Consider the following 18413-nt stretch of genomic DNA (forward strand, 5'->3'; position numbering starts at 1 on the left):
GGCTTGTTTGGGATTTTCCTGGCTTTTCCCTTGTGGTCACAAAGATGGTAGCCATTGATCCAGACATCACATCACATTTTCACTCTTTCAAAAGTGGGAAAGAAGTGGAAAGTTAGGTTCTCTTCCTGTCTTCTTCAGTCTATCCGCCCTCTGTCTCTGGCTCTCTTTCTCGTTTCCTCTCCCTCTCTCTGGCAAAATGAAATAGAATCTTGTTGGCTTTGTGTGACCCACAATCAAGCAGCTCAGTACTCTGAGAACTACCTCTGTAACTTTAAAAGATCAGTAATACGTATTCCTTGAGAAGAATTCCAAAACAACTCTGCCACCCCGAGATAAGGCTGTTGCCTGGCTGTGTATTTACAGAATGTTGATGTTACACTTGTGTGTTTGTAAAATTGTATGCATTTGTGACTCTGACTCCCGGCACTGGCAGGAGAAGCTGCTGGCAGGCCGAGGTATGGAGCAGAAAGTGTGTTCCACTCACTGGACTTGAGCAGATGTAGCACCCTTGACTAAATCTGCTCCACTTGAGCCATGCCCCCAGCCTCTGCTTTAGTTCATGTTTTACATAAGGTTTCATGTTTTTTGCCCCCGCTGGCCATAGACAACCGTCCTCCTACTTCTGCCTCCAAGTGGCTAGGATTACAGGCAGGAGCCACCAGCACCTGGCTTTCTTTCTTTCTTTGGAAAGTCAGAACATAGTTTGTAGTGGGAGGTGTGGAACTAGGTTGTTACTGTAAGCTGAAGGAGGGGGCAAGATAAATATGCCTGTATAAAGTCATATTTCTTTTTTTTTGCCAGTCCTAGGGCTTGAATTCAGAGCCTGAGCACTGTCATTGGGCTTTCTCAAGGCTAGTGCTCTACCACGAGAGGTCCTTCTGGCATTTTCTGCATATGTGGTACTAAGGAATTGAACCCAGGGCTTCATGCAGGCTAGGCAAGTACTCTACCACTAGGCCATGTCCCTGGCCTGTAGTTTTGTGTTTTGTTTTGTTTTGTTTTTCAGACAGGGTCTTGCCTGTTTTTCCAGGCTGGGCTTGAACTGTGTTCCTGTAGCTTAGGTTATAGGTAGGAACTGCCACATCCAATGTAGCAAGGCAATTTTCAAGTTCTGAAGTAAGGCAGGCCAACAAAGGTTTAATTTTCCTCCCAGTGTTTCCCCTAGTGGCTCTTATGAAATAGCAGAGGGTGCATGCGTGGTAGCAGGGCAGCTACTGTGATGAGTTCCCTTTTACAGCTGGGGAAACTGAGGCCCACAGAAACAAAGACTGGGCTGCAGGTCAGCTAACTGGATCTGGACAGAGCCTTGCCAATGCCCAAGTCTTCCCCTTTCCACCAGTGAAAGTGAGGCACAGCCTGGTTCCCCAGAAGTGCACTGGCTCCTAAAGCCCTGGATCAAGGCAAGTGGTGCTGAGTGAAGTGAGGGACGTGTGGAAAGCCCCTGGAGCTCTGGAGTGCAGGGGCGGGGTGTGAGCTGGCAGATAAGCCTGCATTCTGCCCTGGAGAGCTGGCCTGGGTCACAAGTGTCTTGTCTTCACCCCATTGCCACCCACTGGCTGCAGACAGCAGACAAGGAAACGGGTGCCGGGGCTTTCGTGTTGAAGATAAGCTCAGGCAGTGAGTGATCAGAGCCTTTTCCTGGGCTGTCTATGTTCCCACACGTGGGGTGTCCCTCTGTCTCGGATGGGCAGCCTGCTGTGTAAAGGAGATGGGGATAGGAAAGCTGTCCCTGGCCTAATCTGTGCCCTGCAGGACACTGCCAGCCTCTCCATGTCACAGATGAGAAACTTAGGCTCCTGCACACACCACCCTCTGCCCTGTGCACAGTTTCTCTTCCCCCTTGGTCTGCATGGAGAACTGGAGGCCTTAAAAAGCTGAGGACCAGAGTAGGCCTTGTGTCTTCATCCATTCAGATTGCTGCTAAAACAAAATGCCCCAGGGCAGGGGCTGGGAGTTTGGCCTAGTGGTAGAGTGCTTGCCTAGCATGCATGAAGACCCAGCTTTGATTCCTCGGTACCACATACATAGCAAAAAGCCAGAAATGGTGCTGTGGCTCTAGCCTTGGGAAAACCCCAGGATAGTGCTCAGGCCCTGAGCTCAAGCGCAGGACTGGCAAAAATAAATAAGTAAATAAATAAATAAAATTAAAAAAATGCTCCAGGGCAGACTGGCTTATAAACCACAGATCTGGCGGCTGGAAGTAAACGTCAGGGCGGTGGCTTGAGAGGGCCTGGTGGAAAGATGGCGCCATACATGGAATCCTTCCATGGCGGAAGGCCATCTCATAATGCATTACCTTAGGGAGATGGCTTCCATGCATAGAGTGTGCACATGCGTAACCCACAGTCTCATAGATATGAGGACTACAGGGTGGACAAATCCATATCTGCCTCTTTGAAGGAAGGTCTGGAACCTTCTAGCATTCAACACAGGGGGCTGCGGGTGTCTGTAGGTAAGGAGTGAGTCTGTGCTTCCTGGGGTGTCGGAGGCCCTGCAGGGGCACACACCAGGCCCTCTGCTCCCAGCCCCCTCTGTGGGAGGAAGGGAGACAGCCAACAGGACCTTGCTCAGCCGCTGCTCCGTTTTCTCCTTTTATGGCTGACCTACAGTGCCTGCCTCACAGACAGAGAAGCTCTGGCGCTGAGCTTGGGGTGCATAGAAATAGCCTATCTGTAGGGATCTGGTGACCCCCCCAGGGTAAGGCAAACCTTTGGCTTCCAGGCAGGAGGCAGCACAGCTGAGGCCGGGGTCCTGGGCTCCCTGCTCCTGCAGGTATATTCAGTGGGCTTTGCCCCACTCACCCCCAGATCAGCTGTGCTGTTTCCACAGCTGCCAAGTCTTCCTGCTTCTCCTGGGGGAGGGAGAGCCCCAAGGCCACTTCCCTGTTATCCACAGCCGGTGGTTGCTCTGCAGGATGGGGCATCGTGTTGGGTTTTGTGTTGATGGCCTCCCTGGAACACCTGACCTTCAGGAAGGGTCAGGCTACACATTTGATGGGTGTTAGCAATTTAATGAGTGAAGGCAATCATTACTTAATAAATGTTATTAACCTAACAGACTCTCTGAAGTGTAGGACGTCAGCCCTCTGCACTCAAAGGTAGACAATGGGCAGGCTCTGAAAAATCTTTCTGCTCTGGGACGTCATAATTGATCCCTTGTAAATTAATTATTGATTAATGAGTTCACTGATTGTTAGTGAGTTACAGGGTCCTGAAGCTACTGTTGATTGTGTGTGCGTGTGTGGCGGGGAGAGGGGGCAGTCTTGGGGCTTGAACTGAGGACCTAGGCACTGTTCCTGAGCTTGTGTGCTCAAGGCTAGTGCTTGAGCCACAACTCCACTTAAGAAATTTTTGTTCATTAACTGCCGATAAAGAGTCTCATGAACTTTTTCTCCACCTGGCTTTAAACTGTGATCTTTAGATCTCGGCCTCCTGAGTATCTAGGATTGCAGGCATGAGCTCTGCCTTCTGTGATGAGCTTTGTATACTGTGTGTCGTGTTTTCAAGATTCACTTATCTATGCCAAAAGAATGTGAGGCAACTACTCCATTAAGAACTTGAATATGGATGCTCTCTGGAACATAGTCAACCATAGTCAGGTGGTCCAGAATGTTGTGTTATTTAACTTTAACTGTGAAACGGGATGAGGTACCGATGCCTAGCATAATATGAATGAGCCTGGAAAATGCCCTCCGTGTCAGAAACTAGACACACAAAGTTGCACACAGTGGGACTACAGAACGGACATGGAAGGCAGACTGATGGCTGCTAGGGGACAGAGGGTGAGGATAGAGTACGGGACTTGATCTGAGGGGACTACAGGGAGGTACTTGGGTGCTTCTCCACCATAGCTGTGAGGCAAGTCTGATGTTAGGTGAATTTTACTCGCATAGAAAGAATCAGTGGTGCAAGAAGAGCAGAGCTGGTGGTGCTGGGGAGAAGGACCCTCAGTACCCCAGCAAGGGGCCCGGCCCCCTGGGAGTTCTTGGTCCCAGGAGGAAGCGGAAGACTCCAGGAGGCCCAGTACCCTTTCCTGGGGGGTGATGCGGCTGGCACGCAGCTCCACACACAGCATTCTGTGAGGTTCCCACGCTGGGTTTCTGATGAGAACCTTCCAGGGCCAGCGAGAGGCCTTGGGCGGGCAGTGAGGGCCTGCTCTGTCCTGGGGGCTGTGACCCTATAAATCTCTTGGCTCTGGGCAAGGCCTGCTGGGAGCTCTGCTTCCTCCCAGGCTGTGTGCCAAGCCTGCCCGCCTCCAGAGTTCTTCCTCAGATGGGGATGGACAGCGTGGGGTGTGCCAGAGTTCCAGCTTTCTGGGAGACAGAGGGAAGATCCTCGGACAGAAGCTCCAGACCCCATTTAAAAATGAACTAAAACAGCTGGGCGCAGTGGCTCACACCTGTCAACCTAGCTATTTAGGAAGCTGAGATCGGAGGATCAAGGTTCAAAGCGAGCCTGGGTAATAAAGTCAGTGAGACTCTTATCTAACCACTAGAAAAACAGAAGTGGTGCTGTGGCTCAAGGAGTAGGCTGATAGCCTTGAGCTAAAGAGCTCAGGGACAATGCCCAGGCCCAGAGTTCAAGTCCCACGACCAGCCAAAAACATAAATCTGGAAGTGGCGCTGCGGCTGAAGTGGTAGAGCGTTAACCTTGAGCAAAAGGAGCTTGGGGACAGTGCCCAGGCCATGAGTTCTAGACCCAGGATTGCGTCGCCCCTTCCCCCCCAAAAGAAGTAGGTAGCAGAGATGATTCAGACTGCCCAGTGTCCAGGCACAGAGCTCTGGCTGCCGTGGCCTGACCCCCCCCCACCTGCCCCCTACTCTGTACCCTGCTTCTCCTGAGGCTCCTGGGGCTGTGTCCCAGGTGCTGAGATCAGATGACAGCTGGGCCCAGAGTGTGGGTGCTTCTGAGTGGGAGCCCCCACGAGGCCCAAGCCCAGCTCTCTGCTCAGAGCCGTGTCTTTCTCCTCTCTGTCCACAGATCGCGAGGACCAGTCCATTCTGTGCACGTAAGTGGAGCTGGCTGCCTCACTTTGTCCTGTGGGAGTTGAAGCCCCCCCGGGACCCCCAGTGTGTTCACTGCTCTAAGGGTCTGCCTCCCCTTCCTGGCATGGAGTAGCTGTTTTTTAAACATCAGGAGTAGATGTTCGCACACAGGTCAGCAAACTTAAACCACTAGCAATGCCTGAGAGCATTGGGGTCGGAGATGGGAGTCTGTGTGCAGAACTTTGGGGTCTGGGGAGCTTTCCCCCAGCAAGCTCTTAAGGTCATAAAGACAGATTCTGGTAGTAAATGCTTGCCATGTGCCAAGTGCTAGGCATCTGCCAGGGATGGGAGCTGGGGTGGTGAGTGAGGTGATGAAAATTGCAGATAGGTTGCAACCCATCCACTCACTCACTCACTCGTTCATTCATTCATCTACTTACCCATCCATCCATCCATCCACCAATCTGTCCACCTACCCATTTATCATCCATCCATCCACTCTGCCCATCCACTCGTCCATTCATCTGCCCATCCATCTAATGACCTATCCATTCATTCTCCCATCTATCCATCTACCCATCCATCCATCTACTCATCCATCATCCACCTATCCATGTGCCCTCTCCCACCCACCCACCCATCTACCTACCCACTCATCTATCCACCATCCACCCATCCAGCCACCATCCATCCATGTGCTCACCATTATCCATCTATCCTTTCACATATCCATCTACCTATCCTTCCATTTATCCTCCCATCCATCTGTCTGAAAGTCCATCTATCTGTCCATCTATCCATCTATTCATCTACCATCAATCCATCCATTCACATATTAATGTACCATCCACCCATCATCAAATCCAATCCATCTATCCATTCACCATCATGCCATCCATCCATCTGTCCATCTTCTTATCTACCAGTCCCTCTTTCCAAACCTGCCTTTTCCTCTCCCTCCTTCTTTCCTCCCACCCATCCATCTGTCCATCCTACTATCCCTCAATTCATCCACCTATCAATTCATCTACATTCACTCAACTTTCCACCCAGACAGCCACTGGGTTGTGCTGAGGGACACTACAAGTCCGGGAGGCCACATCTGGCCCCTTGGGGTCCCCGGGGGAGGGTAGAGCTGAGAACCAAGCTCCCAAGGATGGAACTAGGGGCTCTAACCTGGGTGGCATCTTCACCCCAGGATTCCAGGGTCAGAACAGCAGATAAGCTTGTCTCTGCCTGGCTCCGGCGCCCCAGGCCTGGAGCATGGGGTGTTTTCTTTGGCAAGGCCTCTGGGTGGTTTATTTTTATCAGAAAAACTTGGAAGCAGCCCACTGGGGAGAAGCAGAGACCCAGAGTTTGCATCCCACTCCTCTCTGTGGCAAAGCTGGGGGATGGGGAGGGGAAGGAAGGAGTCTGTGGGGAAGAGCCGGGGGGGGGGGAATCAGAATGAATAGGAAGGAGACAATGGTGGGACCTCAGTTCATATCTTGATCTTTCCTTATTTCCAATCTCTAGTGTAGGTTAGCAGAGGCAACTGTGGGACTTGGGAAAACTATTTCAGCCTCTCTAAACCTCAGTTTCTCCTGGTGGATGATGAGAATAATCAGCTTTCTTAGCTAGAAGGATGACATGTTGTGCCTGGTACAAATCGACATTCCGTTCTTACCACTTCTGGCCCTGGAATTGTACTGGACTCTGAATTCTCCCTTGGTCCCTGCCTTGCTGTGTGACCCATGACAAGCTGCTGACCCACGCTGGGCCAGGCTTGCTTCTGATCTAACACAGAGTCCCTCAGCACTGCCAGTGAGAAGGGAGTTCAGGAGAAGCAGCAAGCGGAGGTTTTTCAGGAGGGCTGACTAGGTGGATCCGGCCTGCAAGCTGGAACACGTGTTTCTTCTTTCTTTCCTTTTTTTTCCCCCCAGCATGAGCACAGTTATCAAGGGAAGCTTGGCAGAGAAAATTAATTTCTCCATTTCCTATTTAGGAAGAAGAATCGAGGACTGGGCTGTCTCTGGGCGTCCTGGTTCGGGACAGGGAACCTTGAGCAGACCTTGTGTTGGGGGTGGGGGGGAGAGGAACACATTCTTCTCTAGGCTTAAAAAAGGAAGAAGGCTTTCTTCTCTCTATTATTTCAGTGAGCTCAGAACAGGGGAGAGTTTAGGCAAAAGAAAGAAAGGCATCATGCAAGGAGGAGATGAGGAACAGAAAAGCAGGGATGGGGACTCTTGTCTTTCCCTTTTGCTCACTCAGAAAATGGGAGCGGGAGGAAATCGGGAAGTCCCTGGGTGGGTAGCCCCTCCATGGCGGTCTCTCATCACAAACACAGGTCACCAGAACAGAAAAGTCACTGTGGTTAAAAAAAAATACCCTCTTCATGTTCAAGAAGGATTTTGTTGTTGGCCATGGGGCTTGAAGAGTTCAGGTACTGCCCCTGAACTCTTGCTCAAGGCTATGGCTCTGCCCCTTTGAGCCAGAGCACCACTTGTGGGTGTTTTGGGTGGCCAATTGGAGATAAGAGTCTCATGGACTTTCCTGCCCTGACTGGCTTCAAACTGTGATATCCTCAGATCTCAGCCTTCTGGGTAGCTAGGATTACAGGCCACCATGCCTGATGATTTTCTTTTAATAATAATAATAATAATAATAATAATAATATAATAAATGCCCTATTGATCAGAACATATCACTTATGTAAACCTTAGCATAAATGACTTCAAATAAGGTTCTCTTTGCTATTTGACCGAGAACCTTAGTGAGACCCCTGACTCCAACTGAGGGAGGGGCATAGAGTGGGAAATTGCACAGTGGAAAAAGGAGCTCAGGACCAGTACGTACACACATACATGCACACACACAATCTCAGCCAGGTGTGCTCATGCACATCTGTAATGCCAGCTCCCAGGGAGGCTGAGACTGGAGGATCTTGGGTTCCAGGGCAGCCTGGGCTACACAGCCAGACCCCATCACAAACTGAATTCCAGGCAACCCCTGGCAGCAAAGATCAGGTTTTTAATTTTATTTTTACTATGGTTTAATCCTTTGCGAGTTTTGGACCTGCGTGTCTTTCAGAGGCGAGTCTGGAGCCGGCAAGACAGAGAACACCAAGAAGGTGATCCAGTACCTGGCAGTGGTGGCCTCGTCACACAAGGGCAAGAAGGACACAAGCATCACGGTGAGTGGGAGTCTGCGGGGGCCTCGGGGGCTGGGGCCCGCCTGGCAACCAGTGCTCAGCATTTCTCAGGGCTGACTGGACGTCCTGTGGCTGCAGTGCGGGGGGTCCCCGCCATCCCATGATGTCCACCCCCCATGGTGTCCACGCATGTCCACAGACATGGTCACGTATTCCCCTCCAGTGTGGGGATCCCAGGATGGAGGTGCGGCTTGGCCCCCTGAGACCCATCCCCCAGGAGTGGGGACCTGGGGGCCACATTGGCATGTAGCCTTGATGACTTTTGCCCTCTGCTGACTCATAGCTGAATCTCTACTTTACACCAGACACCCGGAGCAGGGGCAGAGTTGCGATGGTCATGTCTGACCATGGCGGGGACGTCACCCCACCTGCCATTCTGCATCTTGTTTTGAGCCCTCAGGGGCGAGGGCATGACAGGGCATCTGGGGACTCCTGGAGACCTGGCACGAAGGCTTCCCTTCTCCAACAAACCCAGGAAGCAAAGCTTGGCCTGAAAAGTGTCTCTGGCAAAATTGTTTCCTAGCCAGCATGAGGGGGAGAAAAAAATGGCCTTCAGCCTCATGTAGCAGTGAAAATACACTGCTTGTTGCCCATTCCTACAGAGTAAAAACAAGGTCCATCCATGCTCCTGAGTGTTTCTTATCTGGCCTCAGGTCAGGTGTGGCAGTGCATGCATGTAATTTTAGCCACCTGGGCGGCAGAGGTGGGAGGATCGTGATCTAAGGCCAACCCCAGGTATAAGTGTCACCCCTTACTTGAGAAATAGCAAGAGCAGTAAGGAATTTGGGAAGAGTCTAAGTGGTTAAGCATCGACCTAGTAAGTGGGAGGCCCTGAGTTCAAACTCCAGTACCACACACACACACACACACACACACACACACACACACACACACACACACACACACATGCTCTGTGTCAGTTACACAGTGTGTCTAAGAAAGGAGGCCAAGGAGGGAGGTGGACAGAGGCAGGAGACAGCCTTGAGGGGGAGCAGCTGCTCTTGTTGATCTGGGGGTGCCCAGGCTGCTGTTGGGGGAAGGTGGTGAGAGCTTCAGACCTGGGTAGATGTCTGTGACTGAAATAACGCTGACATTTGTTCCTCACCGAATGGTGCGACCACAGCAAGGCCCGTCTTTTGCCTACGTGAGTAACGGTGTGTTCTGTGGTATGACGGCAGCACGGAGTGGAGTTAGACCTGCATGCTTTGCTGCACCCGTGGGCGTCCCTGATGATGGGACTGGACCATAGAGAATCCTCAGTACTGTCCAGTGTGCCAGGGGGTGGCGTGGTGTGGCGTGGGGACCCACTGGCCACCATGGGCCCCCCTTTGAGATTCCCAGTTCAGAGTGGACCCCCAACCCCTTCCCTCTGAGCCCACCCTTGATCCCTGAGTGTAGGGAGCTGAAGCTGTTCCTTCCGTGTCTGGTTTGAAAGCCTTGTTGGTGGTTTTTGTAGGAGCGCTAGGCCCTGCCTCCCCAGCTTGATTGACAGTCCATAGCATGGCTTGCCCTACCCCGTGCACGTGTGTTTTCTGTGCATGCGTGTGCAGTGCCATCTGTCTTCTGCATGCTAATGCTTGGCTTGGGGCTGCCAAGACTGGCAGGGTGGCAATGCCCTGGCTTTGGTGGCTTGGTAAGGCCCCCCGGGGACCTGGTCGTGCCAGGTCCTCCTCCTCCTGGTGTGTGCCGCAGAGCTTGGGTGGCCGCTGGGCCAGAGCAGCCACTGTGTGGCTGGGTCACTGCTATAGGCCACAGTCTCATCTGTGATATGAGGTCTCCATGTGTGACCCTCTCCCCAGAGGGCCCTCTCACCCTCCTGCCAGCATCCTGGTTCCAGAGAGGCAGGTTTTGGGGTGGGGAACATTGGAACCCCAAGTTTGTCTGGACAGAAGCAACAACTTTAGTCTGCTTCCTGCAAGCCAAAGGAAACCCTTTGCCCATCCTGGGTGATTCCGCTTGGGGTGTGGTTTCCATGGAGACGATGCCTGGGACCCATCTTGCTGTGGATCCCCCAGAAGATGCAGATATCAGTGGTCGCTTCCAGTCCCAGGCCTGGGTCTGCCTGCTGCTGCTGCTTCTAGATATCCACTACCCATTTCCCACCCCCTGATTCTGGGGTGCTAGCTGGGCTGTTAGGGAGGACAAGAACCTCCAGAATCCATCGTGTCCCAGAAGGCGGTTGGGGCCTCCAAGTCCTGGGAACTAGCAGAGCGGCTTCGTGGCTTTTTGGCATGACTTAACCTCCTGGTTGGCCCTTTCCTGCCATGGTTCATCATGTGGCCACGCGTGGACGGGGCGGTCCTGCAGAGGGGCGGGGCTGCATTTAACCTGCTTTAAAAGCTTCTTCTGCCACAGTCTGCCGAAGCGTTCCTGGCAGAGCTTTGGGCTCCTTGTCTTCCTCGGGAGGCCCTAGGGCCTTGAGCCCTACCACAGGGGCCTGATGTGCGGAAGGCAGCTTGTTGAGGGAGACTTGGGACTCCAGTACGGCCTCCATGTGCAATTGGGCGGGTTGCACACTGCACAGGTGCAGGGTGGAAAGAGCCTTGTGCAAAGGAGCGGGCCCTGGTCCCTCAGACATGCCTCCTTGATAGCCAAGGGCTTCCCACTACATCTAGACACTGCCGCCAGGTGTGAGAGAGGGTGGCAGGCAGGAGAGAGCCTGCGCCCAGGGCCCAGGCTCAGCCTCTCCTCCTCCTCCTGCTTGGCTTATAGGGAGAGCTGGAAAAACAACTGCTCCAGGCCAACCCCATCCTGGAAGCTTTCGGCAATGCCAAAACCGTCAAGAACGACAATTCCTCCAGATTTGTAAGTAGCAGACTCTGTGTGTGTGTGTGTGTGTGTGTGTGTGTGTGTGTGTAAAAAGTCAGCAGCCTTTGACCATCTCCCACCCCCCCCCCGCCCCGCAGCTCTGCCTCTGGCCAGCAGAGTCCAATGGGGCATCTCTGCATCCTAGCTGGCCTCAGTTTTCCCATCATTAACTTGGGCACAGCCATTATGGAACCTCAGCCTCTAGCCCTTTGCATAGAGCTGGGGGGGCTCTGAGCATTTGCAAGCATCCCCGCCCTCCATCATGCACCTTGGGGTCCCCATATCGCCCCCCCCTTCATTGGGTACCTGCAGCTGGGGGCAGGGAAGGACCCGAACTAGCACGAATGCAATTTCCTCCCACAGGGCAAATTCATCCGAATCAACTTTGATGTCACCGGCTACATCGTGGGCGCCAACATTGAAACCTGTATCCCTCAACCTGCCCCCTGCCCCGAGGGCTGCGTGGGGGCTGTGGGGACCCCTCCTCCTGAAGGGGGCTGCACAGTGCCAGGGGTGGCAGATTTCTCTCCCTGGTGTCTAAAGCTGGCTGGGGTGGAGGGCAGGCATGGAGGACAAGAGATTGTGGTGCCGGGGGCGGGTCAGCATCTCATGGGCCATCATAGGGCTCATTCTGGGGCACAAGGCTCCTGTATCCTGGTTTGGGGGGGCATGCATCCTCAGGGACTTCTGGCCGAAGGAAAGAACTGGACAGTCCATCGTGTACATGGTGGCGCCCCCCCCAGCCCTCCTACAGCCCCCTGGGTGAGGTTAGATGTCACTGGGCCAGAGGCAGAAGCCATGGGGGTTCTAGAATCCTTAACACTTGCACCCCAGACCTGCTGGAGAAGTCTCGAGCCATCCGCCAGGCCCGGGACGAGAGAACCTTCCACATCTTCTACTACATGATTGCAGGGGCCAAGGACAAGATGAAGAGTGAGCAATGGGGGGGGGGGGCTGGGGAGAGGGGCCATAAGTCCCGGTGAGATCCACACGGGACGCATGTGCACGGCCACCATATGTCTGGGGGTGAGGCTCGCTGTACAGGGTCTAGAAGTGTCTGGGAACCTGACTTCGTAGGACCGAGGGTCAAGAAGCTCTTCTTCCCTTTCCCTTCCTCCCTCCTTCCCTTTCCCACCTTCCTTCCCCAGTTCTCCACCCCTCCTCCATCTTCCTCCTCCTCCTTCCCCATCCCTCCTTCCCTCTTCTTTCCTCTCCTTCTTCTTCCCACTCCCTCTCTCTCCTCCTCCTCCTTTTCCTCCCTCCCTCCCTTCCCTCTCCCTTCTTCCCTTGCCTTCTTTTCCCTCTCTCCCTCTTTCCTCTCCTCCCTATATCTAGATGTCCAGGGGACATGTGTTCTAGACCATGTGACACGTGGAGTTTAAGGCACGTAGCCATAGGTGCGCGGTTGTGATTTTCTCCAGCAGTAGCCAAGAGGTGTTCAAGTCCAGGCGATATAGGGGAGTGGCAGAGCTGGGAAGGGATGGCCCTGAGAACGCCATGTTAGACCAGCGCTGGAGACGCACTCCTATAGTCCTGGCTCCTCAGGAGGCTGGGGGAATCTGAAGATGGAGGTTCACAGTCAGCTTGGGCAGAGAAGCCCATGAGATTCTTAGCTCCAGTTAGCCAAAATAAAGCTGGACGCAGTTCAGCGCCGAGTGGAAGGGATGCAGAAGGAGCAGGGGAAACAGAATGGCCGTGGCTGTGGGCAGCTTTGTTTCAGGCGGGGGGTGGGCAAGTTGACTGGGAGAGTGAGAATGAGCATGCCCCTGCTTCTGGGTGTCTGACCACCTCCCCTGACACCCCACCCCACCCCTGCAGATGACCTGCTGCTGGAAGGTTTCAACAATTACACGTTCCTCTCCAATGGCTTCGTGCCCATTCCTGCTGCCCAGGATGATGAGATGTTCCAGGAGACCCTGGAGGCTATGTCTATCATGGGCTTCAGTGAGGAGGAGCAGCTAGGTGAGAGCACCTCTGCCCATCCCAGCCGCAGTGGTGCCAGCTGTACTGTGGGGCTTTTTTTCCGTGGCAAAGGACCCAGTGGCCTTAAAGGACACTTATTCATTCCTATCGTGGAATAATTCAGAGATCCAGGTTTCAGGTACAGCTGGATCTAGGTGCTCAGATTTCTCTCCTCCTCCATTGGTCACCAGCACCTTCCCTATTTAAGTTACATTGGCAGCCACAAATGCTCTGGCTCGAGGTCCAAAGAGCAGAGTGAGTTCCCTGCTGTAGCCCCTAGATGGATCTCCTAGGCTCTGGTTGGTCGGCATGCTCATGAGCTACCCCTCATGGTGATGGCCCTAGGACCAGGGTCTTGGCTGTAGAGAATGGGGAGGAGGAGAAAGCTCTGAAACACATTGGATTCCCAGTGCAGGCCGGCTCAGGGCAGGGCTCTCGGTCCTGGTCCTGTGTATCTGGAAACACTTTCCCTTCTGAGTCAGATGCAGGCTCGTGTTCCTTGGAACACCGAGGGGCAAGACTGTGGGAAATGTCCCTCCCTTCCCATGTCCCTTTGGGGCCCAGAGCTCCACCATTCTCCACGGTGGGTACCCAGGGTGGCCGAGTAACTGATAACCTGGAAAAGATTCCTAGATTTCTGGAAAAGGTTTTGGGCTCGGCTGACAATGGGGTGATGTTTCTAACTCAGCCTGAGTCTCGTCTCGCATCCAAGGCTGTGGGCCACTCATAGATGATTTGTTCTTATTTGGGACCCAGCATGGTTTGGCTTCTAATCTTTTAAACACACACACGAGCCAGGGGCTGCAGCTCTCGCCTGGACTCCCAGCTGCACAGGAGGCTGAGATCTGAGGATCAGGATTCAGAGTTAGCCCAGGCAAAGTCTGAGACCCTGATATCCACTTAACCATCCAGAGGCTGAAAGTGGAGCTGCGGCTCAAGTGGTAGAGAGCTAGCCTTGAGGAAAAAAAAACAAACCCAGGCACAGAGTTCAAGCCTCAGTACTGGCAAACACACATAGACCAAGCTCTTGCTGTGTACCAGGCAGCTCTGCTTGATGCCGTGTCTTTTCTTCCCTTCCTCCCTCCCTCAGCCATGTTGAAGGTGGTGTCGTCCGTCCTGCAGCTGGGCAACATTGTCTTCAAGAAGGAAAGAAACACTGACCAGGCGTCCATGCCTGACAACACAGGTGGGTGGAGCCGAGGGCCGTGGGGATGGGGCGGGGGACAGCGCAGGTCCAGTTGTGGTCCCCAGCAAGCAGAGAGCTGGGGAGAGACGCAGTGCTTTTCCCCTCAGCTCTGCCACCATGTGGGTGCCAGGGCTCAGTGTTGTGGTGATGGCTTGTAGCCTTGATCTAACCTTACCCAAGGGATGTGTGCATGTGTGCAGGCTGTGGGCACAACATACAGTCCTGGGCCAGTGGCAGTGTCAGGCCATATTGAACTCAAGTCTCATGGATAAAGGGGTGCTACTGCATTTCGGGGGGAGGTAGAGGGCACGGGGCCTGGAAAATGGCTGGACACAGTCCTTACTGCTGTCTTTGCAAACTTCCCAGTGAAATCTTTTTTTTTTTTTTGGCAGTTGTGGGGTTTGAACTCTGGGCCAGGGCTCTGTCTCTGAGCTCTTCAGCTCAAAGCTACAGCACCACTTCTAGTTTTCTGGTGGTTAATTGGAGATAAGAGGCTCATGGACTTTAGTGCCATGAGGATCGCGACTCAAAGCCAGCTCAGGGAAGGAAAGTCCATGAGACCCTCATCTCCAATGAACCATCAGGAAATGGGAAGTGATGGGGCCAGGAGTGTGGCCTAGTGGTAGAGTGCTTGCCTAGCATGCACAAAGCCTTAGGTTTGATCCCTTGGTACCACATACACAGAAAAAGCCAGAAGTGGTACTGTGGCTCAAAGTGGTAGAATGGCTATCCCTGAACAAAAAACCTCAAGGATAGCACCCTGGTCCTGAGTTCAAGCCCCAGGGCCAATACCAACATCACCAACAAAAGATACCTTGTAAATAATGGAAGAAATCAGTTTACTGTCTGCCTGTGCTGGGCAAACTGCAATGCAACATTCATTCTATGTTGAGGAGGAGGAACCGGTGGCAGGGAGATGTTGTTTTGAGAAAAGGTGTGTGTGTGTGTGTGTGTGCTCCCAGGAGTTAATGAGGTTTGAGATCAGGGCTTGTGCTTGTCAGGCAGGCACTCTACCACTTGAGCCATCCCTCCCAGCCATGTGCCCTCCTTATTTTTGGAAACAGTGTCTCACTTTCTGCCCATGCCAGCCTGGACCACAATCCTCCATTTTATGCAGCATCAACACAGCAAGGGTGACAGGAGCATGCCATCGTGCTTAGCTTTTTAAAAAAATTTTTTGGCTGAGATTGAAGTCTCACAAACATTTCGTCTGGGCTAGCATAGAATTCGATCTTTCTAGTCCCACTCTCTCAAGTAGCTGGGACGACAGAGTTGCGCCACTATGCCCAGAGCGGAAGTTTCTAACTGTAGAGGTACACAGGGAATTGGAAGCAGCTCGTTGCCTGACACTGCTGGCTGGATTTGATCTCATGTTCTTGTCCACTTCCAAACGACACTGTCACCAGTGTCCTAGAAAAGCAAAATAAGTGTTAGTTGAACAGCTATTATGCCCTAGGTACTTCCCATAACATCCTGTTGGCCCACCACAGCAAGACCCCCATCACACAGAGAGGTGTGATGGGTCCAAGTCACATGATCGGAAAGGGACAGAGACGTAGACTGAGAACTTCCTGCCGTTAAGCCCCCGCTTTGAAGTTCCATCATTGACCCCAGTCACCCCAGGCCCTGCTTCTGCAAAAGCAGCCTGCACGCACAGGCAGCCATGAGGGCCCTCTTTTGTGATGCACACCCAGCTTTCTCTCTCATCCAGCTGCGCAGAAAGTTTGCCATCTTGCGGGAATTAACGTGACCGACTTCACCAGAGCTATCCTGACCCCACGTATCAAAGTTGGACGGGATGTGGTGCAGAAAGCTCAGACGAAAGAACAGGTACATGATAAACTGGCCACTGGTTCCTACAGTGGTTTCTTCTGTTCACTCATCTACCACTTGAGCCACAGCACCACTTCTGGTTTTCGGGTGGTTAATTGGACATCAGAGTCTCATGGACTTTCCTGCTCATGATAGCTTTGAACTGTGAGCCTCAGATCTCAGCCTCCTGAGTAGCTAGGATTACAGGTGTGAGCCGCCAGCACCCAGCTTAAGGAAATTTTGTTGTTAATGTTTGCCAGTCCTGGGGCTTGAACTCAGGGGTCTTTAGGCTTTCTCAAGGCTAGTGCTCTACCACTTGACCTACTTACCCATTTATCCCTCTGTATCCCTTATCTGCCCAGCAATAACATAGTCAAGGTCCCATGTCAGATTCTGAGGATTCAGTACTAAGTAAGAATGGCAGCACCGCTCACCTATAACTAACTTTGACCTCTTAACTGAAAGCACCAGGGCCTTATTCTGGAAATGCTCGCCGTCTGTCTCTACTTGACAGAAGGGGTTTCACGGTCCTTAGCAAGAGGTGTTTCATTCTGCAGTCATTCCCGAGGTGTGCCCACTCTTGCCATAGGGTTCCTGCAGCTTATACCATACCCTCCCGGCTCTTATTTTTCCTGTTTTAAAGGAATGCCTAAAGGTGGGAGGAGAGGCGGTGAGGAATCAAAAGTGTGAACCTCCAGGCTTTGTGGGTAACAGCATAAACATCCCCTTCCCCCGCCATGTCCTCTGCAGGCCGACTTTGCCATCGAGGCCTTAGCCAAGGCCACCTATGAGAGGCTTTTCCGCTGGATCCTCACCCGCGTGAACAAAGCCCTGGACAAGACCCATCGGCAGGGGGCGTCCTTCCTGGGGATCCTGGACATTGCTGGATTCGAGATCTTTGAGGTGCAGCTTGGTGGGACTGTGGCAGCTGGGGCCTCGGTCCTTGGTGATATGACTCTCCAGTGAAGCAATGACTGTTTTAGAGGAAGGGCCCTGGAGGAGACAAAGCTGTTTAGTGGTGACAGGAGTTTGAGGGTATAGGAGATGGAAAGCCAGTGGGGAATGTGCTGGTGTGTGCGCTGGGGGAGCCAGGAGTATGGCTGAACCCCTAGCAGGGCCTGCCCACCTGCCGTAGCTCCATGCCTCTCTCAGCTACTCAGGCAGAGACACACCCTATATCCCGTTTCTGAGTGTGGGGCATCTTACTGCCCCACGTGAACCTGAGCCGAGTCCAGGATATTACCTCCCAAGCCAGGCACCGTCTCCAAGTCAGTGGAGAATTCCAAATGGTATAGGACTAGTTGCTGGAGGCACTTAAAGAGAGGGAGAGAGAGAGGGAGAAAGAGAGGAAGAAAGAGAGAGAGAGAGAAAGAAAGAAAAAGAAAGAAAGAAGGGGAGGTAAAGGTTTAAGGATACACAAAAGACATCTGGCACAGACTCATGCTGGGTCTGAGCCTCAGTTTCCCCAGCTATAAGGTGACTCATCCGTGCCTATGTGGCATCCGTAGATGAATGCCGCAGGCAAGAATGATAAGCACCCTCATCCTGGATGCAGGGGGGCCACGTGGAATGGGGCGTCACCACCGCCGGCCCCAGGGTCTTTCTTCAGGGAGGACCATGGGAAGACCCTCTGACGTCACCACGGGCTCTCACCGCTCCTCCCGCTCCCCCCACGCATGTACGTGCAGGTGAACTCCTTCGAGCAGCTGTGCATCAACTACACCAATGAGAAGCTGCAGCAGCTGTTCAACCACACCATGTTCATCCTGGAGCAGGAAGAGTACCAGCGCGAGGGCATCGAGTGGAACTTCATCGACTTTGGCCTGGACCTGCAGCCCTGCATCGAGCTCATCGAGCGCCCGGTGAGGGGCCTGTCCTCTCCCTAGGCCAAGAGCAATGCTTTGCTCACCAGCATCCTAGCTCAGTTGCTCTGTAAGACCCCAGAGGTGAGGATGCCCCGCCAGCATCGGGCAGCAGGGGGCGCTAGAGAACAAGTCTTTTTGGTGCCGGCCTCCCATTGGCCACGGGGTGATTGAAGGATGGATTGGGAGAAAGGGGGTCAGAAATCCCTCTTGAGAGGTAGGCATCTACGCAAATGGAGTCGACGGGAGGGGGATGCCTCTCACCTTCTGGCAAGTTGGGGTCACCGCATGCGTGACTGGCCACGTGTTCCTTGTCATCCTCAGAACAACCCTCCAGGTGTGCTGGCCCTGTTGGACGAGGAATGCTGGTTCCCCAAAGCCACAGACAAGTCCTTCGTGGAGAAGCTGTGTTCGGAGCAGGGCAACCACCCCAAGTTCCAGAAGCCCAAACAACTCAAAGACAAGACGGAATTCTCCATCATCCACTATGCGGGGAAGGTGCGAGGGTGGAGGGTGGAGCCAGGGCTTGCTCTGTCCCAGGTGGTGAGGGGACCCAGGCAGTCTCCACAGAAAGCTTGTAGCCATTTGCCAACCATACCCTAAACACAG

General features: G+C 53.2%; 1 protein-coding gene across 4 annotated transcripts in view; it reads left to right on the forward strand.

Moving 5' to 3' along the window:
- Positions 1 to 18413, forward strand: part of Myh11 (myosin heavy chain 11) — a 51004-nt gene that overhangs the window by 14368 nt on the left and 18223 nt on the right. For 2 of the 4 annotated variants that reach the window (XM_090358118.1, XM_090358120.1), the window contains exons 4-15: positions 4980 to 5007; positions 8054 to 8156; positions 9298 to 9318; positions 10887 to 10979; positions 11346 to 11409; positions 11817 to 11915; positions 12801 to 12944; positions 14035 to 14130; positions 15842 to 15960; positions 16693 to 16845; positions 17631 to 17804; positions 18129 to 18302. In XM_090358118.1, the coding sequence (XP_090214244.1) occupies positions 4980 to 5007; positions 8054 to 8156; positions 9298 to 9318; positions 10887 to 10979; positions 11346 to 11409; positions 11817 to 11915; positions 12801 to 12944; positions 14035 to 14130; positions 15842 to 15960; positions 16693 to 16845; positions 17631 to 17804; positions 18129 to 18302 (1268 nt within the window). The remainder of the gene's footprint in view (positions 1 to 4979; positions 5008 to 8053; positions 8157 to 9297; positions 9319 to 10886; positions 10980 to 11345; positions 11410 to 11816; positions 11916 to 12800; positions 12945 to 14034; positions 14131 to 15841; positions 15961 to 16692; positions 16846 to 17630; positions 17805 to 18128; positions 18303 to 18413) is intronic. The other 2 variants (XM_090358119.1, XM_090358121.1) reach the window with 1 other exon arrangement.

The sequence above is a fragment of the Megascapheus bottae genome, chromosome 25 (genome assembly GCF_031878675.1).
Source record: "Megascapheus bottae isolate mThoBot1 chromosome 25, mThoBot2.hap1, whole genome shotgun sequence".
In the NCBI taxonomy this organism is placed as follows: Eukaryota; Metazoa; Chordata; class Mammalia; order Rodentia; family Geomyidae; genus Megascapheus; species Megascapheus bottae.